This window comes from Cherax quadricarinatus, chromosome 8 (genome assembly GCF_038502225.1).
Source record: "Cherax quadricarinatus isolate ZL_2023a chromosome 8, ASM3850222v1, whole genome shotgun sequence".
Taxonomy (NCBI): domain Eukaryota; kingdom Metazoa; phylum Arthropoda; class Malacostraca; order Decapoda; family Parastacidae; genus Cherax; species Cherax quadricarinatus.
In genome coordinates this window covers 7,123,639-7,150,623 of record NC_091299.1, presented here as the reverse complement: position 1 = coordinate 7,150,623, position 26,985 = coordinate 7,123,639, and the positions used below count along the sequence as shown (strand labels likewise).

General features: G+C 46.7%; 2 protein-coding genes across 11 annotated transcripts in view; both read right to left on the bottom strand.

The window, feature by feature from the left end:
• The window catches only part of LOC128685375 (collagen alpha-1(XVIII) chain), an 836,546-nt gene that overhangs the window by 661,752 nt on the left and 147,809 nt on the right, over nucleotides 1-26,985 (bottom strand). The gene's annotated exons all lie outside the window — the stretch shown is intronic.
• On the bottom strand, nucleotides 21,100-22,815 carry LOC138852397 (uncharacterized). Its single transcript, XM_070082819.1, has 2 exons — nucleotides 21,866-22,815; nucleotides 21,100-21,696 (listed from the first exon to the last, which is right to left on the bottom strand). The coding sequence occupies exons 1-2, from the start codon at nucleotides 21,957-21,959 to the stop codon at nucleotides 21,185-21,187; spliced, it is 606 nt and encodes a 201-aa protein (XP_069938920.1). The 5' UTR covers nucleotides 21,960-22,815; the 3' UTR covers nucleotides 21,100-21,184.

The window sequence follows — 26,985 nt, the reverse complement described above, 5'->3', positions numbered from 1 at the left end:
AGTGGTGTGTGTTACACGGCAGTGGTGTGTGTTACACGGCAGTGGTGTGTGTTACACGGCAGTGGTGTGTGTTACACGGCAGTGGTGTGTGTTACACGGCAGTGGTGTGTGTTACACGGCAGTGTGTGTGTACACGGCAGTGGTGTGTGTTACACGGCAGTGGTGTGTGTTACACGGCAGTGGTGTGTGTTACACGGCAGTGGTGTGTGTTACACGGCAGTGGTGTGTGTTACACGGCAGTGGTGTGTGTTACACGGCAGTGCAGTGGTGTGTGTTACACGGCAGTGGTGTGTGTTACACGGCAGTGGTGTGTGTTACACGGCAGTGCAGTGGTGTGTGTGACACGGCAGTGGTGTGTGTTACACGGCAGTGGTGTGTGTTACACGGCAGTGGTGTGTGTTACACGGCAGTGGTGTGTGTTACACGGCAGTGGTGTGTGTTACACGGCAGTGGTGTGTGTTACACGGCAGTGGTGTGTGTTACACGGCCGTGGTGTGTGTTACACGGTGGTGTGTGTTACAGTGGTGTGAGTTACACGGCAGTGGGGTGTGTTACACGGCAGTGGTGTGTGTTACACGGCAGTGGTGTGTGTTACACGGCAGTGGTGTGTGTTACACGGCAGTGGTGTGTGTTACACGGCAGTGGTGTGTGTTACACGGCAGTGGTGTGTGTTACACGGCAGTGGTGTGTGTTACACGGCAGTGGTGTGTGTTACACGGCAGTGGTGTGTGTTACACGGCAGTGGTGTGTGTTACACGGCAGTGGTGTGTGTTACACGGCAGTGGTGTGTGTTACACGGCAGTGGTGTGTGTTACACGGCAGTGGTGTGTGTTACACGGCAGTGGTGTGTGTTACACGGCAGTGGTGTGTGTTACACGGCAGTGGTGTGTGTTACACGGCAGTGGTGTGTGTTACACGGCAGTGGTGTGTGTCACACGGCAGTGGTGTGTGTTACACGGCAGTGGTGTGTGTTACACGGCAGTGGTGTGTGTTACACGGCGGTGGTGTGTGTTACACGGCAGTGGTGTGTGTTACACGGCAGTGGTGTGTGTTACACGGCAGTGGTGTGTGTTACACGGCAGTGGTGCGTGTTACACGGCAGTGGTGTGTGTTACACGGCAGTGGTGTGTGTTACACGGCAGTGGTGTGTGTTACACGGCAGTGGTGTGTGTTACACAGTCGTGGTGTGAGTTACACGGCAGTGGTGTGTGTTACACGGCAGTGGTGTGTGTTACACGGCAGTGGTGTGTGTTACACGGCAGTGGTGTGTGTTACACGGCAGTGGTGTGTGTTACACTGCAGTGGTGTGTGTGTGGTGTGTGTTACACGGCAGTGGTGTGTGTTACACGGCAGTGGTGTGTTACACGGCAGTGGTGTGTGTTACACGGCAGTGGTGCGTGTTACACGGCAGTGGTGTGTGTTACACTGCAGTGGTGTGTGTTACACGGCAGTGGTGTGTGTTACACGGCAGTGGTGTGTGTTACACAGCAGTGGTGTGTGTTGCACGGCAGTGGTGTGTGCTACACGGCAGTGGTGTGTGTTACACGGCAGTGGTGTGTGTTACACGGCAGTGGTGTGTGTTACACGGCAGTGGTGTGTGTTACACGGCAGTGGTGTGTGTTACACGGCAGTGTGTGTGTGTTACACGGCAGTGGTGCGTGTTACACGGCAGTGGTGTGTGTTACACGGCAGTGGTGTGTGTTACACGGCAGTGGTGTGTGTTACACGGCAGTGGTGTGTGTTACACGGCAGTGGTGTGTGTTACACGGCAGTGGTGTGTGTTACACGGCAGTGGTGTGTGTTACACGGCAGTGGTGTGTGTTACACGGCAGTGGTGTGTGTTACACGGCAGTGGTGTGTGTTACACGGCAGTGGTGTGTGTTACACGGCAGTGGTGTGTGTTACACGGCAGTGGTGTGTGTTACACGGCAGTGGTGTGTGTTACACGGCAGTGGTGTGTGTTACACGGCAGTGGTGTGTGTTACACGGCAGTGGTGTGTGTTACACGGCAGTGGTGTGTGTTACACGGCAGTGGTGTGTGTTACACGGCAGTGGTGTGTGTTACACGGCAGTGGTGTGTGTTACACGGCAGTGGTGTGTGTTACACAGCAGTGGTGTGTGTTACACGGCAGTGGTGTGTGTTACACGGCAGTGTGTGTTACACGGCAGTGTGTGTGTTACACGGCAGTGGTGTGTGTTACACGGCAGTGGTGTGTGTTACACGGCACGGCAGTGGTGTGTGTTACACGGCAGTGGTGTGTGTTACACGGCAGTGCAGTGTGTGTTACACGGCAGTGTGTTACACGGCAGTGGTGTGTGTTACACGGCAGTGGTGTGTGTTACACGGCAGTGGTGTGTGTTACACGGCAGTGGTGTGTGTTACACGGCAGTGGTGTGTGTTACACGGCAGTAGTGTGTTACACGGCATTGGTGTGTGTTACACGGCAGTGGTGTGTGTTACACGGCAGTGGTGTGTGTTACACGGCAGTGGTGTGTGTTACACGGCAGTGGTGTGTTACACGGCAGTGGTGTGTGTTACACGGCAGTGGTGTGTGTTAAACGGCAGTCGTGTGTGTTACACGGCAGTGGTGTGTGTTACACGGCAGTGGTGTGTGTTACACGGCAGTGGTGTGTGTTACACGGCAGTGGTGTGTGTTACACGGCAGTGGTGTGTGTTACACGGCAGTGGTGTGTGTTACACGGCAGTGGTGTGTGTTACACGGCAGTGGTGTGTGTTACACGGCAGTGGTGTGTGTTACACGGCAGTGGTGTGTGTTACACGGCAGTGGTGTGTGTTAAACGGCAGTGGTGTGTGTTACACGGCAGTGGTGTGTGTTACACGGCAGTGCAGTGGTGTGTGTTACACGGCAGTGGTGTGTGTTACACGGCAGTGGTGTGTGTTACACGGCAGTGGTGTGTGTTACACGGCAGTGGTGTGTGTTACACTGCAGTGGTGTGTGTTACACGGCAGTGGTGTGTGTTACACGGCAGTGGTGTTTGTTACACGGCAGTGGTGTGTGTTACACTGCAGTGTGTGTGTTACACGGCAGTGGTGTGTGTTACACGGCAGTGGTGTGTGTTACACGGCAGTGGTGTGTGTGTGTGTTACACGGCAGTGGTGTGTGTTACACGGCAGTGGTGTGTGTTACTCGGCAGTGGTGTGTGTTACACGGCAGTGGTGTGTGTTACACATGCAGTGGTGTGTGTTACACGGCAGTGATGTGTGTTACACGACAGTGGTGTGTGTTACACGGCAGTGGTGTGTGTTACACGGCAGTGGTGTGTGTTACACGGCAGTGGTGTGTGTTACACGGTATGTGTTATACATGCAGTGGCATGTGTTACAGTGGTGTGTGTTACACGGCAGTGGTGTGTGTTACACGGCAGTGGTGTGTGTTACACGGCAGTGGTGTGTGTTACACGGCAGTGGTGTGTGTTACACGGCAGTGGTGTGTGTTACACGGCAGTGGTGTGTGTTACACGGCAGTGGTGTGTGTTACACGGCAGTGGTGTGTGTTACACGGCAGTGGTGTGTGTTACACGGCAGTGGTGTGTGTTACACGGCAGTGGTGTGTGTTACACGGCAGTGGTGTGTTGCACGGCAGTGGTGTGTTTTACACGGCAGTGGTGTGTGTTACACGGCGGTGGTGTGTGTTACACGGAAGTGGTGTGTGTTACACGGCATTGGTGTGTGTTACAAGGCAGTGGTGTGTGTTACACTGCAGTGGTGTGTGTTACACGGAAGTGGTGTGTGTTACACGGCAGAGATGTGTGTTACACGGCAGTGTTGTGTGTTACACGGCAGTGGTGTGCGTTACACGGCAGTAGTGTGTGTTACACGGCAGTGGTGTGTGTTACACGGCAGTGGTGTGTGTTACACGGCAGTGGTGTGTGTTACACGGCAGTGGTGTGTGTTACACGGCAGTGGTGTGTGTGTTACACGGCAGTGGTGTGTGTTACACGGCAGTGGTGTGTGTTACACGGGAGTGGTGTATGTTACACTGCAGTGGTGTGTGTTACACGGCAGTGGTGTGTGTTACACGGCAGTGGTGTATGTTACACTGCAGTGGTGTGTGTTACACGGCAGTGGTGTGTGTTACACGGCAGTGGTGTGTGTTACAAGGCAGTGGTGTGTGTTACACCGCAGTGGTGTATGTTACACTGCAGTGGTGTGTGTTACACAGTAGTGGTGTGTGTTACACGGCAGTGGTGTGTGTTACACGGCAGTGGTGTGTGTTACACGGCAGTGGTGTGTGTTACACGGCAGTGGTGTGTGTTACACGGCAGTGGTGTGTGTTACACGGCAGTGGTGTGTGTTACACGGCAGTGGTGTGTGTTACACTGCAGTGGTGTGTGTTACACGGCAGTTGTGTGTGTTACACGGCAGTGGTGTGTGTTACACGGCAGTGGTGTGTGTTACACGACATTGGTGTGTGTTACAAGTGGTATGTGTTACACGGCAGTGGTGTGTGTTACACGGGAGTGGTGTGTGTTACAAGGCAGGGGTGTGTGTTACACTGCAGTGGTGTTTGTTACACGGCAGTGGTGTGTGTTATACGGCAGTGGTGTGTGTTACACGGCAGTAGTGTGTTGCACGGCAGTGGTGTGTGTTACACGGCAGTGGTGTGTGTTACACGGCAGTGGTGTATGTTACACTGCAGAGGTGAGTGTTACACGGCAGTGGTGTGTGTTACACGGCAGTAGTGTGTTACACGGCAGTGGTGTGTGTTACACGGCAGTGGTGTGTGTTACAGGGTAGTGGTGGGTGTTACACGGCAGTGGTATGTGTTACACGGTAGTGATGTGTGTTACACGGCAGTGGTGTGTGTTACACGGCAGTGGTGTGTGTTACACGTCAGTGGTGTGTGTTACACGGCAGTGGTGTGTATTACACGGCAGTGGTGTGTGTTACACGGCAGTGGTGTGTGTTACAAGGCAGTGGTGTGTGTTTCACGGCAGTGGTGTGTGTTACACGGCAGTGGTGTGTGTTACACGGCAGTGGTGTGTGTTACACGGCAGTGGTGTATGTTACACGTCAGTGGTGTGTGTTACACGGCAGTGGTGTGTGTTACACGGCAGTGGTGTGTGTTACAGGGTAGTGGTGGGTGTTACACGGCAGTGGTATGTGTTACACGTCAGTGATGTGTGTTACACGGCAATGGTGTGTGTTACACGGCTGTGGTGTGTGTTACACCGCAGTGGTGTGTGTTACACGGCAGTTGTGTGTGTCGCACGGCAGTGGTGTGTCTTACAGGGCTGTGGTGTGTGTTACACGGCAGTGGTGTGTGTTACACGGCAATGGTTTGTGTTACACGGCAGTGGTGTGTGTTGCACGGCAGTGGTGTGTGTTACACGGCAGTGGTGTGTGTTACACGGCAGTGGTGTGTGTTACACAGCAGTGGTATGTGTTACACGGCAGTGGTGTGTGTTACACGGCAGTGGTGTGTGTTACACGCCAGTGGTGTGTGTTACACGGCAATGGTGTGTGTTACACGGCAGTGGTGTGTGTTACACGGCAGTGTGTGTGTGTTACACGGCAGTGGTGTGCGTTACACGGCAGTGGTGTGTGTTACACGGCAGTGGTGTGTGTTACACGGCAGTGGTGTGTGTTACACGGCAGTGGTGCGTGTTACACGGCAGTGGTGTGTGTTACACGGCAGTGGTGTGTGTTACACGGCAGTGGTGTGTGTTACACGGCAGTGGTGTATGTTACACGGCAGTGGTGTGTGTTACACGGCAGTGGTGTGTGTTACACGGCAGTGGTGTGTGTTACACGCCAGTGGTGTGTGTTACACGGCAGTGGTGTGTGTTAAACGACAGTGTGTGTATGTTACACGGCAGTGGTGTGTGTTACACGGCAGTGGTGTGTGTTACATGGCAGTGGTGTGTGTTACACGGCAGTAGTGTGTGTTACACGGCAGTGATGTGTGTTACACGACAGTGGTGTGTGTTACACGGCAGTGGTGTGTGTTACACGGCAGTAGTGTGTGTTACACGGCAGTGGTGTGTGTTACACGGCAGTGGTGTATGTTACACGGCAGTGATGTGTGTTACACGACAGTGGTGTGTGTTACACGGCAGTGGTGTGTGTTACACGGCAGTGGTGTGTGTTACACGGCAGTGGTGTGTGTTACACGACAGTGTGTGTATGTTACACGGCAGTGGTGTGTGTTACACGGCAGTGGTGTGTGTTACACGGCAGTGGTGTGTGTTACACGGCAGTAGTATGTGTTATACATGCAGTGGCATGTGTTACACGGCAGTGGTGTGTGTTACAAGGCAGTGGTGTGTGTTACACCGCAGTTGTGTGTGTTACACGGCAGTGGTGTGTGTTACACGGCAGTGGTGTGTGTTACACCGCAGTGGTGTATGTTACACGGCAGTGGTGTGTGTTACACGGCAGTGGTGTGTGTTACACGGCAGTGGTGTGTGTTACACGACAGTGTGTGTATGTTACACGGCAGTGGTGTGTGTTACACGGCAGTGGTGTGTGTTACACGGCAGTGGTGTGTGTTACACGGCAGTAGTATGTGTTATACATGCAGTGGCATGTGTTACACGGCAGTGGTGTGTGTTACAAGGCAGTGGTGTGTGTTACACCGCAGTTGTGTGTGTTACACGGCAGTGGTGTGTGTTACACGGCAGTGGTGTGTTACACGGCAGTGGTGTGTGTTACACGGCAGTGGTGTGTGTTACACGGCAGTGGTGTGTGTTACACGGCAGTGGTGTATGTTTCATTGCAGTGGTGTGTGTTACACGGAAGTGATGTGTGTTACACGGCAGTAGTGTGTTACACGGCAGTGGTGTGTGTTACTCGGCAGTGGTGTGTGTTACACGGCAGTGGTGTGTGTTACACGGCAGTGGTGTGTGTTACACGGCAGTGGTGTGTGTAACACGACAGTGTGTGTATGTTACACGGCAGTGGTGTGTGTTACACGGCAGTGGTGTGTGTTACACGGCAGTGGTGTGTGTTACACGGCAGTAGTATGTGTTATACATGCAGTGGCATGTGTTACACGGCAGTGGTGTGTGTTACAAGGCAGTGGTGTGTGTTACACCGCAGTTGTGTGTGTTACACGGCAGTGGTGTGTGTTACACGGCAGTGGTGTGTGTTACACCGCAGTGGTGTATGTTACACGGCAGTGGTGTGTGTTACACGGCAGTGGTGTGTGTTACACGGCAGTGGTGTGTGTTACACGGCAGTGGTGTGTGTTACACGGCAGTGATGTGTGTTACACGGCAGTGGTGTGTGTCACACGGCAATGGTGTGTGTTACACGGCAGTGGTGTGTGTTACACGGCAGTGGTGTGTGTTACACGGCAGTGGTGTGTTGCACGGCAGTGGTGTGTGTTACACGGCAGTGGTGTGTGTTACACGGCGGTGGTGTGTGTTACACGGCAGTGGTGTGTGTTACACGGCATTGGTGTGTGTTACAAGGCAGTGGTGTGTGTTACACTGCAGTGGTGTGTGTTACACGGAAGTGGTGTGTGTTACACGGCAGAGATGTGTGTTACACGGCAGTGGTGTGTGTTACACGGCAGTGGTGTGCGTTACACGGCAGTAGTGTGTGTTACACGGCAGTGGTGTGTGTTACACGGCAGTGGTGTGTGTTACACGGCAGTGGTGTGTGTTACACGGCAGTGGTGTGTGTTACACGGCAGTGGTGTGTGTGTTACACGGCAGTGGTGTGTGTTACACGGCAGTGGTGTGTGTTACACGGGAGTGGTGTATGTTACACTGCAGTGGTGTGTGTTACACGGCAGTGGTGTATGTTACACTGCAGTGGTGTGTGTTACACGGCAGTGGTGTGTGTTACACGGCAGTGGTGTGTGTTACAAGGCAGTGGTGTGTGTTACACCGCAGTGGTGTATGTTACACTGCATTGGTGTATGTTACACAGTAGTGGTGTGTGTTACACGGCAGTGGTGTGTGTTACACGGCAGTGGTGTGTGTTACACGGCAGTGGTGTGTGTTACACGGCAGTGGTGTGTGTTACACGGCAGTGGTGTGTGTTACACGGCAGTGGTGTGTGTTACACGGCAGTGGTGTGTGTTACACTGCAGTGGTGTGTGTTACACGGCAGTTGTGTGTGTTACACGGCAGTGGTGTGTGTTACACGGCAGTGGTGTGTGTTACACGACATTGGTGTGTGTTACAAGGCAGTGGTATGTGTTACACGGCAGTGGTGTGTGTTACACGGGAGTGGTGTGTGTTACAAGGCAGTGGTGTGTGTTACACTGCAGTGGTGTTTGTTACACGGCAGTGGTGTGTGTTATACGGCAGTGGTGTGTGTTACACGGCAGTAGTGTGTTGCACGGCAGTGGTGTGTTACACGGCAGTGGTGTGTGTTGCACGGCAGTGGTGTGTTACACGGCAGTGGTGTGTGTTACACGGCAGTGGTGTGTGTTACACGGCAGTGGTGTATGTTACACTGCAGAGGTGAGTGTTACACGGCAGTGGTGTGTGTTACACGGCAGTAGTGTGTTACACGGCAGTGGTGTGTGTTACACGGCAGTGGTGTGTGTTACAGGGTAGTGGTGTGTGTTACACGGCAGTGGTATGTGTTACACGGTAGTGATGTGTGTTACACGGCAGTGGTGTGTGTTACACGGCAGTGGTGTGTGTTACACGTCAGTGGTGTGTGTTACACGGCAGTGGTGTGTATTACACGGCAGTGGTGTGTGTTACACGGCAGTGGTGTGTGTTACAAGGCAGTGGTGTGTGTTTCACGGCAGTGGTGTGTGTTACACGGCAGTGGTGTGTGTTACACGGCAGTGGTGTGTGTTACACGGCAGTGGTGTGTGTTACACGTCAGTGGTGTGTGTTACACGGCAGTGGTGTGTGTTACACGGCAGTGGTGTGTGTTACACGGCAGTGGTGTGTGTTACACGTCAGTGGTGTGTGTTACACGGCAGTGGTGTGTGTTACACGGCAATGGTGTGTGTTACACGGCTGTGGTTTGTGTTACACGGCAGTGGTGTGTGTTACACGGCAGTGGTGTGTGTCGCACTGCAGTGGTGTGTCTTACAGGGCAGTGGTGTGTGTTACACGGCAGTGGTGTGTGTTACACGGCAATGGTTTGTGTTACACGGCAGTGGTGTGTGTTGCTCGGCAGTGGTGTGTGTTACACGGCAGTGGTGTGTGTTACACGGCAGTGGTGTGTGTTACACAGCAGTGGTATGTGTTACACGGCAGTGGTGTGTGTTACACGGCAGTGGTGTGTGTTACACGGCAGTGGTGTGTGTTACACGGCAGTGGTGTGTGTTACACGGCAGTGGTGTGTGTTACACGGCAGTGGTGTGTGTTACACGGCAGTTGTGTGTGTTACACGGCAGTGGTGTGTGTTACACGGCAGTGATGTGTGTTACACGGCAGTGGTGTGTGTTACACGGGAGTGGTGTATGTTACACTGCAGTGGTGTGTGTTACACGGCAGTGGTGTGTGTTACACGGCAGTGGTGTGTGTTACACGGCAGTGGCGTATGTTACACTGCAATGGTGTGTGTTACACGGCAGTGGTTTGTGTTACACGGCAGTGGTTGTGTTACACGGCAGTGGTGTATGTTACACTGCAGTGGTGTGTGTTATACGGCAGTGGTGTGTGTTACACGGCAGTGGTGTATGTTACACTGCAGTGGTGTGTGTTACACGGCAGTGGTGTGTGTTACACGGCAGTGGTGTGTGTTACACGGCAGTGGTGTGTGTTACACGGCAGTGGTGTATGTTACACTGCAGTGGTGTGTGTTACACGGCAGTGGTGCGTGTTACACGGCAGTGGTGTGTGTTACACGGCAGTGGTGTGTGTTACACGGGAGTGGTGTGTGTTACACGGCAGTGGTGTATGTTACACTGCAGTGGTGTGTGTTACACGGCACTGGTGTGTGTTACACGGCAGTGGTGTGTGTTACACGGCAGTGGTGTGTGTCACACGGCAGTGGTGTGTGTTACACGGCAGTGGTGTGTGTTACACGACAGTGGTGTGTGTTACACGGCAGTGGTGTGTGTTACACGGCAGTGGTGTGTGTTACACGGCAGTGGTGTATGTTACACTGCAGTGGTGTGTGTTACACGGCAGTGGTGTGTGTTACACGGCAGTGGTGTGTGTTACACTGCAGTGGTGTGTGTTACACGGCAGTGGTGTGTGTTACACGGCAGTGGTGTGTGTTACACGGCAGTGGTGTGTGTTACACGGCAGTTACACGGCAGTGGTGTGTGTTACACGGCAGTGGTGTGTGTTACACGGCAGTGGTGTGTGTTACACGGCAGTGGTGTGTGTTACACGGCAGTGGTGTGTGTTACACGGCAGTGGTGTGTGTTACACGGCAGTGGTGTGTGTTACACGGCAGTGGTGTGTGTTACACTGCAGTGGTGTGTGTTACACAGCAGTGGTGTGTCTTACACGGCAGTGGTGTGTGTTACACGGCAGTGGTGTGTGTTACACGGCAGTGGTGTGTGTTACACGGCAGTGGTGTGTGTTACACGGCAGTGGTGTGTGTTACACGGCAGTGGTGTTATACAACATTGGCGTCATACAACAGTGGTATAATGCAGCAGTGGTATCATGCTACAGTGGTTTCATACAACAGTGGCATGAGGCAGCAGTGGTACCATGCTACAGTGGTATTATGTAACAGTGGTGAGTCAGGTTGGTGGATGAGCAGAGTCAATTCATCGCGGGAGATGTTGCGTCAAATGAGAGAGGGGAGGAGGAGAGAGAGAGAGAGAGAGAGAGAGAGAGAGAGAGAGAGAGAGAGAGAGAGAGAGAGAGAGAGAGAGAGAGAGAGAGAGAGAGAGAGAGAGAGAGAGAGAGAGAGAGAGAGAGAGAGAGAGAGAGAGAGTCGAATGTCTTCTTCAACAGTCTACCTGGCTCCATGCACTGGCTGCTTGCACTGGCTACATGCATTGGCTCCATGCCCTGGCTCCATGCACTGGCTCCATGCAATGGCTACATGCACTGGCTCCATGTAATGGCTACATGCACTGGTTCCATGCACTGGCTCCATGCACTGGCTCCATGCAATGGGTACATGCATTGGCTCCATGCACTGGCTCCATGCACTGGCTCCATGCACTGGCTTCATGCACTTGCTACATGCATTGGCTCCATGCACTGTCTACATGCACTTGCTCCATGCACTGGCTACATGCACTTGCTCCATGCACTGGCTACATGCACTGCTCCATGCACTGGCTCCATGCACTGGCTCCATGCACTGGCTACATGCACTGGCTACATGCACTGGCTACATGCACTGGCTACATGCACTGGCTACATGCACTTGCTCCATGCAATGGCTACATGCACTGGCTCCATGCACTGGCTACATGCACTGGCTACATGCACTGGCTACATGCACTGGCTCCATGCACTGGCTACATGCACTTGCTCCATGCAATGGCTACATGCACTAGCTACATGCACTGGCTCCATGCACTGGCTACATGCACTGGCTACATGCACTGGCTACATGCACTGGCTACATGCACTGGCTACATGCACTGGCTACATGCACTGGCTACATGCACTGGCTCCAAGCACTGGCTCCATTCACTGGCTACATATACTTGCTCCATGTTCTGGCTACATGCACTGGCTACATACACTGGCTACATGCACTGGCTACATACACTGGCTACATGCACTGGCTACATGCACTTGCTCCATGCAATGGCTACATGCACTGGCTCCATGCACTGGCTACATGCACTGGCTACATGCACTGGCTACATGTACTAGCTACATGCACTGACTACATGCACTGGCTACATGCGCTGGCTACATACACTGGCTTCATGCACTGGCTACATGTACTAGCTACATGCACTGGCTACATGCACTGGCTACATGCACTGGCTACATACACTGGCACATGCTACATGGCTCCATGCATGGCTACATACACTGGCTACATGCACTTGCTACATGCACTGGCTACTTGCACTGGCTACATTCACTGGCTACATACACTGGCTACATGCACTGCTGTACTAGCTACATGCACTAGCTACATGCACTGGCTACATGCACTGGCTACATGCACTGGCTGGCTACATGCACTAGCTACATGCACTGGCTACATGCACTGGCTACATGGCACTGGCTCCATACATGCACTGGCTACATGCACTGGCTCCATGCACTAGCTACATGCACTGGCTACATGCACTGGCTACATGCACTGGCTACATGCACTGGCTCCATGCACTGGCTACATGCACTGGCTACATGCACTGGCTACATGCACTGGCTACATGCACTGGCTACATGCACTGGCTACATGCACTGGCTACATGCACTGGCTACATGCACTGTCTACATGCACTGGCTACATGCACTGGCACTGGCTCCATGCACTCGCTACATGCACTGTCTACATGCACTGGCTACATGCATTGGCTACATGCACTTGCTCCATGCAATGGCTATATGCACTAGCTACATGCACTGGCTCCATGCACTAGCTACATGCACTGGCTTCATGCACTGGCTACATGCACTGGCTCCATGCACTGGCTCCATGCACTGGCTACATGATGCACTGGCTTCATGCACTGGCTACATGCACTGGCTCCATGCACTAGCTACATGCACTGACTACATGCACTGGCTCCATGCATTGGCTACATGCACTTGCTCCATGCACTGGCTATATGCACTAGCTACATGCACTGGCTCCATGCACTAGCTACATGCACTGGCTTCATGCACTGGCTTCATGCACTAGCTACATGCACTGGTTCAATGCACTGGCTTCATGCACTAGCTACATGCACTGGCTACATGCACTGGCTTCATGCACTAGCTACATGCACTGGTTCCATGCACTAGCTACATGCACTGGCTTCATGCACTGGCTTCATGCACTGGCTTCATGCACTGGCTCCATGCACTGGCTACATGCACTGGCTCCGTGCACTGGCTCCATGCACTGGATACATGCACTGGGTCCATGCACTGGCTCTATGCACTGGCTACATACACTGGCTACATGCACTGGCTACATGCACTGGCTACATGCACCTGCTTCATGCACTGGCTCCATGCACTGGCTACATGCACTGGCTACATGCACAGGCTACATGCACTGGTTACATGCACTGGCTCCATGCACTGGCTACATGCACTATCTACATGAACTGGCTACATGCACTTGCTACATGCACCTGCTTCATGCACTGGCCACATGCACTGGCTACATGCACCTGCTTAATACACTGGCTCCATGCACTGGCTACATGCATTGGCTACATGCACAGGCTACATGCACTGGCTACATGCACTGGCTCCATGCACTGGCTACATGCACTGGCTACATGCACTGGCTCCGTGCACTGGCTCCATGCACTGGCTCTATGCACTGGATCCATGCACTGGCTATATGCACTGGCTACATGCACTAGCTACATGTACTAGCTACATGCACTGGCTACAGGGACTTGCTTCATGCATTGGCTACATGCACTGGCTCCATGCACTGGCTCCATGCATTGGCTACATACACTGGCTACATGCACTGGCTACATGCACTGGCTACATGCACTGGCTACATGCACTGGCTACATGCACTGGCTCCATGCACTGGCTCCATGCACTGGCTACATATACTGGCTCCATGCACTGGCTACATGCACTGGCTACATACGCTGGCTACATGCACTGGCTACATGCACTTACTACATGCACTGGCTACATGCACTGGCTACATGCACTGGTTACATGCACTGGCTCCATGCACTGGCTCTATGCACTGGCTACATATACTGGCTCCATGCACTGGCTACATATACTGGCTACATACACTGGCTACATACACTGGCTACATCCACTGGCTACATGCACTGGCTACATACACTGGCTACATCCACTGGCTACATGCACTGGCTCCGTACACTGGCTACATACACTGGCTACATGCTACATGCACACTGGCTACATACACTGGCTACATGCACTGGCTACATGCTACACATGCACTGGCTACATGCACTGGCTACATACACTAGCTACATGCACTGGCTACATGCACTGGCTACATACACTGGCTACATGCACTGGCTACATGTACTAGCTACATGCACTGGCTACATGCACTGGCTACATGCACTGGCTACAAACACTGGCTACATGCACTGGCTACATGTACTAGCTACATGCACTGGCTACATGCACTGGCTACTTGCACTGGCTACATACACTGGCTCCATACACTGGCTACATGCACTGGCTACATACACTGGCTACATGCACTGGCTACATGCACTGGCTACATGCACTGGCTCCATGCACTGGCTCCATTCACTGGCTACATATACTGGCTCCATTCACTGGCTACATATACTTGCTCCATGCACTGGCTACATGCACTGGCTACATACACTGGCTACATGCACTGGCTACATACACTGGCTACATGCACTGGCTACATGCACTGGCTACATGCACTGGCTACATGCACTGGCTACATGTACTAGCTACATGCACTGGCTACATGCACTGGCTACATGCGCTGGCAACATACATTGGCTACATATACTGGCTACATGTACTAGCTACATGTACTGGCTACATGTACTGGCTACATGCACTGGCTACATACACTGGCTACATACACTGGCTACATACACTGGCTACATGCACTGGCTACATACACTGGCTACATGCACTGGCTCCATGCACTGGCTACATACACTGGCTACATACACTGGCTACATGCACTGGCTACATACACTGGCTACATGCACTGGCTACATGCACTGGCTACATACACTGGCTACATGCACTGGCTACATGTACTAGCTACATGCACTGGCTACATGCACTGGCTACATGCACTGGCTACATACACTGGCTACATGCACTGGCTACATGCACTACATTCACTGGCTACATGCACTGGCTACATGCACTGGCTACATACACTGGCTACATACACTGGCTACATGCACTGGCTACATACACTGGCTACATGCACTGGCTACATGTACTGGCTACATGCACTGGCTACATGCACTGGCTACATGTACTGGCTACATACACTGGCTACATGCACTGGCTACACGCACTGGCTACATACACTGGCTACATACACTGGCTCCATGCACTGGTTACATACACTGGCTACATGCACTGGCTACATACACTAGCTACATGCACTGGCTACATGCACTGGCTACATACACTGGCTACATGCACTGGCTACATACACTGGCTACATGCACTGGCTCCATGCACTGGCTACATACACTGGCTACATACACTGGCTACATGCACTGGCTACATACACTGGCTACATGCACTGGCTACATGCACTGGCTACATTGGCTACATATACTGGCTACATGTACTAGCTACATGTACACATGTACTGGCTACATGCACTGGCTACATACACTGGCTACATACACTGGCTACATACACTGGCTCCATGCACTGGCTACATACACTGGCTACATGCACTGGCTCCATGCACTCGCTACATACACTGGCTACATGCACTGGCTACATACACTGGCTACATGCACTGGCTACATGCACTGGCTACATACACTGGCTACATGCACTGGCTACATGTACTAGCTACATGCACTGGCTACATACACTGGCTACATGCACTGGCTACATGTACTAGCTACATGCACTGGCTACATGCACTGGCTACATGTACCGGCTACATACACTGGCTACATGCACTGGCTACATGCACTGGCTACATGCACTGGCTCCATGCACTGTACTGGCTACATACACTGCTACATGCACTGGCTACATGCACTGGCTACATGCACTGGCTACATGCACTGGCTACATACACTGGCTACATGCACTGGCTACATGTACTTGCTACATGCACTGGCTACATGTACTAGCTACATGCACTGGCTACATGCACTGGCTACATGCACTGGCTACATGCACTGGCTACATGCACTGGCTACATACACTGGCTACATGCACTGGCTACATGCACTGGCTACATGCACTGGCTCCATGCACTGGCTACATGCACTGGCTACATGCACTGACTCCATGCACTGGCTACATGCACTGGCTACATACACTGGCTACATGCACTGGCTACATGCACTGGCTACATGCACAGGCTACATGCACTGTCTACATGCACTGGCTACATGTACTGGCTACATGCACTGGCTCCATGCACTGGCTACATGCACTGTCTACATGCACTGGCTACATGCACTGGCTACATGCACTGGCTCCATGCACTGGCTACATGCACTGGCTACATGAACATGCAAATGGCTGCACTCTGCAGCATGGAAGGTCTCTGCTGGGCTCAGCTACATCAGTACCCACCCTACATCTACATCAGCCTACATCTACGTCAAGTCTACTGCTACATCAACCAGCATCTACACCAACCTGGCTCAAGAGATATCCGGTTACAGATACGAGTGAGGATACAAAGAATGGTGGAATTTAAATATCATTCACACCTCGAATGATTCGCGTTTGGATGTGGTTTTTGAGGCGTATCAACGGACCGAAAATGGATCCACAGCTGGATCCATTTCCACTTTGACTCACGAAATCGTAATGACACGATTGCAAATAAACCATGACGTGTCTGGAGTTTTGAGACTCTCCGATCGCGGGATCTTTCCCCACCCGTGGTATGGTTCATTTTCACTTTGCTGTCTGTTTAGTCTGGAATTTGTGGATATTCCAACGTAGGGAAGGTTTTATAGAAATAATCGTTGTTAGAATGAAGGGTGGATGATCCTCTTATTGCAAAATAATAAGTCACTCAACACAAGTGTGTTTCCTTGTTAAAAATAATGTTTTTATTTTAAAACCCAATCGAATTAGATAATTTATCTACTTTATATTTTGTTTCTATAACAGTGAAAGAAAATGGGATATGTTTTCTCGTCTGTTTACATAACGAGTTTTCTGAGTGATTCACAAGTTCGACATCACAGCGTCACTTTCTACCTTCAAGCTCATGTATGTCGTGCTGAATAGGTAAAACTTGCGATTTTGGCTTAAATAGCAACGCACTTTTTGCGGAATAAGGCAAACGAAAATTTGTGTATGCAGTAATTTAGCAAAAATCATTCTGAACCTAACGAAAAAAATATATTTCACTGTGTTCGTTTAGTATTAAATTATTGTAAACAAATCTAAAATATATTTAGTTGTATTAGGCTAAAATAAATTGCTCTTGTTATAATAAGGTTAGGTAAGTTTTCTAAGGTTCTTTTGGTGAAAAATTATAAATTTTTACATTAACATTAATGAAAAAATATATCTTTAAACGTATAAGAGAAAATTTTAGAAAGGACTTAATTTTAAATGAATTCTTTCTAATTGACCAGTTTCACATATTCGGCACGACATTATATATATATATATATATATATATATATATATATATATATATATATATATATATATATATATATATATATATATATATAAATATATATAAATATATATATATATATATATTTAAATATTCCAAGACTCACTTACTTCCTGAGGTGTGCACCCTCTTTTGACAACCCAACACTCGACGAATATGACGCACACCTGAGGTCAACCCTTAAGAAGGCACTGAACCTGTCACTAGAGGGTCAGCAATGGGATCAGGCAACCCTCCCAGTACGACTGGGAGGTATAGGGGTGCGCAAAGCAACGCATGTTGCTTTACCTGCTTTTTTGTCTTCGTGTTTGGCTTCCAGTGCACTAGTTAAGAAGATTGTTCCCGAACGCTTGAGAGACGTGGTAGGAGCTCAAGACCCCAGGTTTACTGAAGCAGCGATTCGGTGGGACACCCTTACAGATTCCTCCAGTAGACCAGCTCCTCCCAAACAGCACAAACAGTCCCACTGGGACAAACCGATCATGGAAAAAATCGCCAACACAATGCTCTCCAACGCCTCAGGAAAGGACAAAGCTCGTCTCCTGGCAGTGAAGGCACCACACTCAGGAGATTTCCTGTTAGCTGTTCCCAATTCCTCCTTGGGCACTCGACTAGACCCACAGACCATTCGGATTGGTGCTACTCTTCGCCTAGCCGCCCCATCCTCACCGAACATAGGTTTATTTGCTGCAGGGCGACAGCTGATCAATTCGGACTTCATGGTCTCGTGTGTCACACAGCAGAAGGGAAGTATGCCAGGCATGAGGAGGTCAATGACATCATAAAGAGAAGCCTCGCCACAGCCCGTTGCCCAGCTCAACGGGAACCCCAAGTGCGGAGGTCTGACGCAAGTCAAAAGCGTCCTGATGGAGCCACTATGCTACCTTGGAAGGATGGAAAGCAGATTGCCTGGGACTACACATGTGCCGCCACATTGGCAGACACCAACTTGCCATACTCCGTAGTGGAAGGGGGTGGAGCTGCCAGCCACAGGGAGACCCAGAAGATCCGCAAATATGAAGACCTGCTCCCTTGCTATAACTTCATCCCAATAGGGTTGGAGACCCTTGGAGCATGGGGCAAGTGTGCTCTAAAGTTCCTAATAGAGCTGGGTGAAAAGCTCATCATAGAAACCAAGGACCACAGGGCGACCAGCTTCCTCTTTCAGAGACTCAGTGATGCGATCCAGAGAGGAAATGCCTGCAGCATTCTGGGCACGCGGCTCACCGCCGGGGAGCTGGACGAAGTATTCGAGATGTAGCTCTGAGTTACCTATGGTGTTTTACTTTCTATCGTATTTTTGTGAATGTTTTGTCAATGTATTTTGTCTTTAAATAAAATATATATAAAATATAAGGGGTGGTAGGAGAAAATTCTCAAACAGCTTCAGGGAGAACCTTGAGTTTTCCCTGAAGCAAGTTTATTCTTTTCTCTGAGGATGAGGGTCCCTATAACAGTTCTAGAGGTGGTACCTCCCTATATTTTATATATATATATATATATATATATATATATATATATATATATATATATATATATATATATATATATATATATATATATATATATATATATATATATATATATATATATATATATATATATGCAAAACAACCACTCTGAAAGAATAGAGAAATTCCAAGCGCTTTCGTGACTACTCACATTATCAAGGATAATGTGAGTAGTCACGAAAGCGCTTGGAATTTCTCTATTCTTTCAGAGTGGTTGTTCTGCATATTCTGAAATCACCTGTTTACTGTGATCTTATTGCATATATATATATATATATATATATATATATATATATATATATATATATATATATATATATATATATATATATATATATATATATATATATATATATATATATATATATATATATATATATATATATATATATATATATATATATATATATATATATATATATATATATATATATAATATGATTACAAAATCTCATTTAGACATGAGAAGATTCGAGCGAGAACTGGCATCCTCCACAACAATAAAAGGGAAATAGAGAAACCACCATAATTAGCACAAAACCGGAGAGTTTCCATTAGTCCAATTATAGAAGAGTTGAGATTGTACTAAAGTAATTCCCCTGTATGGTTCGTCTGAGATGGAATCTTGGGAAATGTACTGAGAGGAAGGTGCTAGATACGTACTGAGAGGAAGGTGCTAGATACGTACTGAGAGGAAGGTGCTAGATACGTACTGAGAGGAAGGTGCTAGATACGTACTGAGAGGAAGGTGCTAGATACGTACTGAGAGGAAGGTGCTAGATACGTACTGAGAGGAAGGTGCTAGATACGTACTGAGAGGAAGGTGCTAGATACGTACTGAGAGAGGAAGGTGCTAGATACGTACTGAGAGGAAGAGTGCTAGATACGTACTGAGAGGAAGGTGCTAGATACGTACTGAGAGGAAAGTGCTAGATACGTACTGAGAGAGGAAGGTGCTAGATAAGTACTGAGAGGAAGGTGCTAGATACGTACTGAGAGAGGAAGGTGCTAGATACGTACTGAGAGAGGAAGGTGCTAGATACGTACTGAGAGAGGAAGGTGCTAGATACGTACTGAGAGAGGAAGGTGCTAGATACGTACTGAGAGAGGAAGGTGCTAGATACGTACTGAGAGAGGAAGGTGCTAGATACGTACTGAGAGAGGAAGGTGCTAGATACGTACTGAGAGAGGAGAGTACTGTGCTAGATACGTACTGAGAGAGGAAGGTGCTAGATACGTACTGAGAGAGGAAGGTGATAGATACGTACTGAGAGGAAAGTGCTAGATACGTGCTGAGAGGAAGGTGCTAGATACGTATTGAGAGAGGAAGGCTCTCTCAGTACATTCGGCACCATATATATATATATATATATATATATATATATATATATATATATATATATATATATATATATATATATATATATATATATAAGTAGTCAAAAAAGCGGCTGAGCGGTGTATCCGGTTTTTAGGCATGCGGCTGAGCGGTGTATCCGGTTTTTAGGCATGCGGCTGAGCGGTGTATCCGGTTTTAGGGGTGCGGCTGAGCGGTGTATCCGGTCTAGGACCAGCAGCTGGAGGGTCACCTTTTTCACACCTAGGTGTTACTTCCGGTTTTGACCATGACCTCGCCCTCGAGACTACCTCACCCTTGACCCCCCAACCAATACCCCCACCCACCACGACCCCCCGCCTCGCGACCCCACCATCGCGCCGCGCGCCCGCGCGCCCGCCCGCGCGCCCGCCCGCCGCCCCGCGCGCCCGCCCGCGCGCCCGCCCGCCCGCGCGCCCTTCGCGCGCCCCGCCCGCCCGCGCGCCCCGCCCGCGCCCCTTCGCGCCTTCTGCTGCGCCTTCTGCAGCGTCGTCCGGATCGCCCCCGCGCCTCGAATTTTTTTCCGATTTTTGTCGAATTTTTTTTGAATTTCATTTTATTGTGCTCTCCATCTCCTCGGATCAAGTTTTTGGATTTCTCCATCTCCTTGGATCAAGTTTTTTTGGATTCCCCCCTATGGGGTTTTCGAAATTCCTCGGATCAAAGTTTTTGGAATCCCCCCTCTGGGGGTCACAGGCTGAATCATGTCGAACTTTCAGTTCATTCAAGTTAATAAGGGGACACATATGCATCATAGGGAAAACATTTTCATCATCATCAGAAAGACACATTTCAGGATAACACTAATACACAATATTTTTTTTTTTCATTATTTATTATACAGCCATTACATTTCTGGTAATACAAACAAATACAATTTCATTGAAAAAAGCTACAATTCATTGACTAAAATCAACGTAGAGTAATTTTTCTTCTCTTGTAGAATTTCTGTGCATTTTGTTCAGGGTCGTCATCTTCTTCCTCATCTGTTATACAATAAACTTCTGGGGGGGAAGCTGGTGGATAATAAATGGGGGAATCCTCATCCATACATGAAGTAGGTTGGGAATTTGTCATAAAATATTCCATCTCGCTCCATACGCATTTATCGCAATAACAACTACTAACACATTCTCCACTCATATGAGACTGGGGAGAAGGGTCGATCTCGGCGTGGGTAGGAGTTACAATATCCTGGATAAAAGCGTTAACATCAACCGCCTGAGTAGGAGGCACAGTCTCAACATCCACATGAGGTCGGGGAGAAGTCTCGTTGGTAGGAGGGGTAGCAACAGCATCTCCATATGGATGGGTAGGAGGCTGGGTGGATCTCGCTCCTAACAATCCCATCAACTCGCAAATCATTTGCTCCTGTCGGATTTGATTTGCGCGAATAAGTTCCAACAACCGCATTATATTCGCATCTGGCAAAGAAAAAAAATTCTCGATTAGAAGAAGAATAAGGCATATCTTTAATTGCATTAAAAAGTTTTATTGGTTAATACATTACACTTCTAAAATCATTTATGTGTAAAAAAGATTTTTTCAATATTAGAACAAGATTCACTCAGATAATGAACAAAAATCACTTACCATTTACCGCAGGTGGATTATTCCGACATACACAGGGATGCAGTCTTCTCTCCTCCTCGCAGACACCTCCAACGGAGTACTGAATTGGATTCATCCTTGACCCAACTTGAATGACAGTAGATGCAAAGAGTGACCCAGCACGGGCATTTATAGCAGCGTTATGACCTTTCGCCCCGCCTCTAACCTTTCGCCCCGCCTCTAAACGCCTCTACCCCACCGTATTATAATTCCAATATTTTACACAGATTTTCATAATTCCACGTTGAATTATTAGCAAATACACTTGAACATGAGGGTATATTGAAATGCTCATATGCATATTTCATTATAAATTGGTCATTCTTTAATTTATTTCTACCAAAATCTTTAAACAAATATGGTATAATTTTCTTGACGCTATAATTTGTTAACTTATACACAAAATATATAGCATATAAGCCGCACAACAATGATTTTTCATGTTGAATCCTCTGATTAATACCGTACATGAAATTTCTCTTGTATATAATTTTCTCATATATATTTGTATAATGTTTTAAATCCACCCCGAAACTATCTAAATATAATAATATGTGTTTGTTCACATATATAGTAATCCAATGACCCATATTTTCATCTTGATCGTTCAATATATTAATGATGAAAATTACCGGCTTATCTTTTATCCTCATAATAACTTCATTTATATTATTTGCGGCAAAACATCCCAAATACGAGGCATATCTTCCCGTATGATGTTTCAAGGCAATATTTATTTCTTCACAATTCATGATCTATACTCGCGTATGCACTATCACTGTTCTATTTTCATTTATATTTAAAATCGCATTAGTTTCACCAAACATCAGACAAATTCTATTCTCATCTTTCGGTTTACCAAATGTCATATCTATTCTCAAATTACCATTCTTCTCGACAGATATAGCATTCTTAACCTGTTCACTTCTCAGGTCAACACCTAATATAGTTCTGCCTTGGAGAAAACTCTTATATGTAATCAGATGATCAGTCTCCAAACCCAGAGATTTCAAGGTAGCGTAATATAACCTACTCGCGTGGGTAGGGAACTTACAGTCAATATTAAGAATCATTTCTGAATTAATTGTAACCCCGAAATGATTCAAATCTTCATGTTGAAAATATAATGGATTAAAATTATATCCTCCATCATATGTCTTCATATCAACTAATATAATAAATATCTTATCGGGTATGACTTGTCCCCAAGGATTATCTGCGATCAATTGTGTTTGATTAGATGTCAGAATATATGATTTAAATAATGTCTTCTTGAACAGATATTCACACCCCTGCGGGTTTGCCCTCATGCTTGAATTCAATGCAATTAATGCATTCGTATACGGAATAACTTTATCGATCCATAATTTAATGGAATTAATATTATATTTATATGTTTTTCCGCTTAATGGAGTCATAATTACCCATGCGGGTGAATGCATTTCAAGTCTCAATCGACATTCGACACTATCCAGGATATATTCGTGAAAACTACTCACATCCAGCATCAAAGGGAAACAAGTATTCACTTCATTCGTTAATTTACCTTCGTCTTTCTTAATATCATCTAAATCAGCTGTTGTAATAGTACTACTTGCTGTGTCTTTATTACGAAAGAATGCTATTCTTCCCAATGTATCTAATTTTGATGGGGATAAATGCTTAAGCAGTTTAATATAACCCGTATATGAATAAAATGGATTCGATTCTATAAGTTGTTCATTGAGATACAAACACACAGATTTGAATATTGTCTGACTTATAGAGTTCACAAATATGACCTTATCATCCGTCTCCCAGTGCACTCCCATCCTCATTTGTTATATTTATGTTCATTTCCAAGGCCAGACTCGTTAAATCTAAAAAATGACCTTCTGAACTTTGTATTCTAAATTCGAGAAATTTATCAGATCCTTGATTTACTGGTAATACTTCACATGTGCGTCTAGCTGCTATTGAGGATTCAATAATGGTATGTCCTGGTAATTTTGGGAATCCATCAGTTATGGAATGAGAATAAGTGGGGACGGGGGCGTTGAGTCCCCCTGGTGTAACGTATAGAGCACCAGCCGACATACTAACAATATGACAGTTAACAATAAACTAAAATTAATTAAATATTCCAGTTTCTTTTATTATTAAATTTCAATCGTTTCAAACCAATCTTTCTACTTCCTCCGGATAATAACTTCTGTCCGACACCCTTCAATGTTTCTACGCCTCTATTTCTCGCAGAATTTTTCAATGCAATACCATTATTAACATCGTTCAACACATTTTGCCCGTATTGTAATACTCCCGGAGCAAAGGTATTCAATAAGAATGGTAATGCTTTTCTGGCCATCCCACCGAGAAATGACAATAATCCTCCGCCCCTCCCTCTAGCTTTATATAATATAATATCATCTAAACCTCCCCCTTTCACCCTCGAAGTATCAAAGAGTTTCAGGAATGATTCCACTGAAGGAGGAGAGAAACTGGTTCTCATCTTGACGGTTCGTTCAATATTAACTCAACTTGATCATTCACTCTCGTTTTATAGGTCTTAAATGTAGTACACATACAGTAGAACACTTGTCATTATATTGAATTAACCTTCCTTTCTGATCAGCGAGCTTAATACTCACTTGATCAATTATCTTTTTATTAAGTGGTTTGTACATTGTGGGGTCATAATTAGATCTTAATGTATTAATATCAACTACTCCCAAAAGAGATACCAACTGATCGCCAAAATTAATGGGATCAATCAAATCGCTATATATTAACATATAATTAATACCTGATTCAGGATCGGGTGGGTTTACCGCCTTCACACCAGACTCGTTAAAAATAATCTCTTTTTTATTGGTAAAGACATACAAAATTTCATTACCTGAGAACCCTAGCATATCGCTTCCTTCTTTATCAAATTCCAACCCCACATAACCACTGGTAATATCAGAAGGTAGTATAATTTTTTTTTTCAAGTTAATAACCACTCTGTTTATTCCTGGATGATATGTGAACACAATTGAGTTTTTGGGGATGATAATACCCGTTGTATGTTTAACTGCTATTAAGAGATTTGCATTAATATCCTCATTTATTGCCTCTAAAATCCTTGCCATATCACCTCCAATAATTTTGCTCATATCAATTTTATGCATATATTTATTTACTGTAGATTTCTCATATGTAATACATATCTTCAAATTCTTTTGCGGTATATAATGCGTCTTGGGGTAAATTATATTTTTCAGAGCAACCTCATAATCAATTTTATTATCTAATATAATGGGGTCATATAATTTATTAATGAAAGCCGAAGGTGTATTGGCGGGAAATAAATCGAGACTTGAATCGCTACACACGTATAGAAGACGTTCAGCCATCTCCACACTCTTATAACACACACTAAATAAAAACATAACATCACAGAGTTTATATACTCACCTAATATGATATCCACGATGTTTCTCTCCTTACACCGCCTCCTTTATGTAATAATTGTTTTCTCACTTTTGTATTCCTCACAAAATCAAAATGTATACCTGATATATTTAATAAATGCTTTATTTCTGTTAAGTAATCAGAATCGATTCTTCTCGCTGATTTCACATTATTTTCTGATAAAACATTTAATATTTCAATAATATTACGTCCAGTAATGGGGGTAAGAAGGTCACCATTCTCATCCCAACTCACCAAAGGATTTCTTTGCAATAATACCAACATTGATTTCACATATTCTATATTTCTCGCACTCACTCTTATGTGCATGAATCTTGACAAATCTGGGGTTTTCTGAGGTTTCACCGAGGTGAGAGCAGGTGGGTTGACCTGCCTAGCGGGAGTAGTCTTAAACTTGCGTTTAACACCACGCTTCAAGCATGCACCACCACCACCTCCTTCTAAATTCTCATCACCCTCCGATTTTACTAACTCGAGAGGTTTCCGATTCATAACTGAAGTTGGTACAAGATAAAATTCTTTCATGATTTATTAAACAATCTCGAAATAATATTTACTGCTAGAGGTAATATAATGCCAAGAAGATTTCCACCTCTGATACTCAGCAAATATTTCTTTTTACGCTGAAAACCGATTTTCTTACAAGCTAATGATTTAATCTCGTTCTTGTACTTTTTAAATATTTTAGGGTCTAATGGTATTTTATTCTTAATCAAATTCTTGAAAATCTCACTGATACAACTTATGTGTGTTTTCTTAAACTGTTGTAATAAACTCTTCCGATGATTGCGTGGGAGACTATTAAGTAATGTAATTAATTCTTTAAATTTTTCTAATAATGATTTTTTCATTGTACCTTCAACAAATCTCCTTCTTTGACCCACGAATTAAAAGTGGAATCATAACCTTTATAAGATACCAAATAATGCGTAATTCCACCAATTTTTTTTCGTTTCAATACTCTGTCGATAATATATTCTGGAGGTGGTATGACTGGGGTCAATTCTTCGCGATAAAATGTTCCTTTAATCTTTTCACCTTTCAAATCTTTCAAATGATATGTTGTTATAGGTTGAGAATTATTAATTCTATATATTTTAAATATTTCCTCTGTATTTTGTGTGTGAAACCCTCGGTTAAACGCGGATGATCTGCTAAGAGTCACTCTTGTTGTGTCTCCAACAGCCAATTTCTTACTGATTCGTTTCTTATTGGATCTTCCATTTTTATAATTTATCCGAAACTGATTCCTTATATCATTCAATGACGTAATACCATGGACTTGCAATGGGGTTTTACCGCCAATCCCCGAGTGCGGAGATGAATTATACGCATCTACTAATTCATTTAACACTTTTGAATAATTAAATGTATTGGCACTTGTCATATACTTGTATAATTTACGTTTCATCGTTTGCAAGCCTCTCTCTGCAATGGAAGCTTTTGTTTCTTTCGAAAATACATGATATAACTTTATATGCTTACTCTGGAGATAATTCTGTACCTGTTTATTTAGAAACTCCCTGCCTTTATCTGTAAATAATCTCGATATATTCTTCGCCTTTTCATTCTCCAATATGTTTTGTAATGCATGTAAAGTGCTCGGTCCGTCTTTCTTTTTCATGAGTACTGCTTGTAAATATCTTGAA

Excerpts from the sequence above, each read along its gene's own strand:
- LOC138852397 (XM_070082819.1), bottom strand. The coding sequence starts at position 21,959 with ATGAATCCAATTCAGTACTCCGTTGGAGGTGTCTGCGAGGAGGAGAGA. Across the intron at positions 21,697-21,865 it reads TAATCCACCTGCGGTAAATG|ATGCGAATATAATGCGGTTG; the intron begins GTAAGTGATTTT and ends TTTCTTTGCCAG.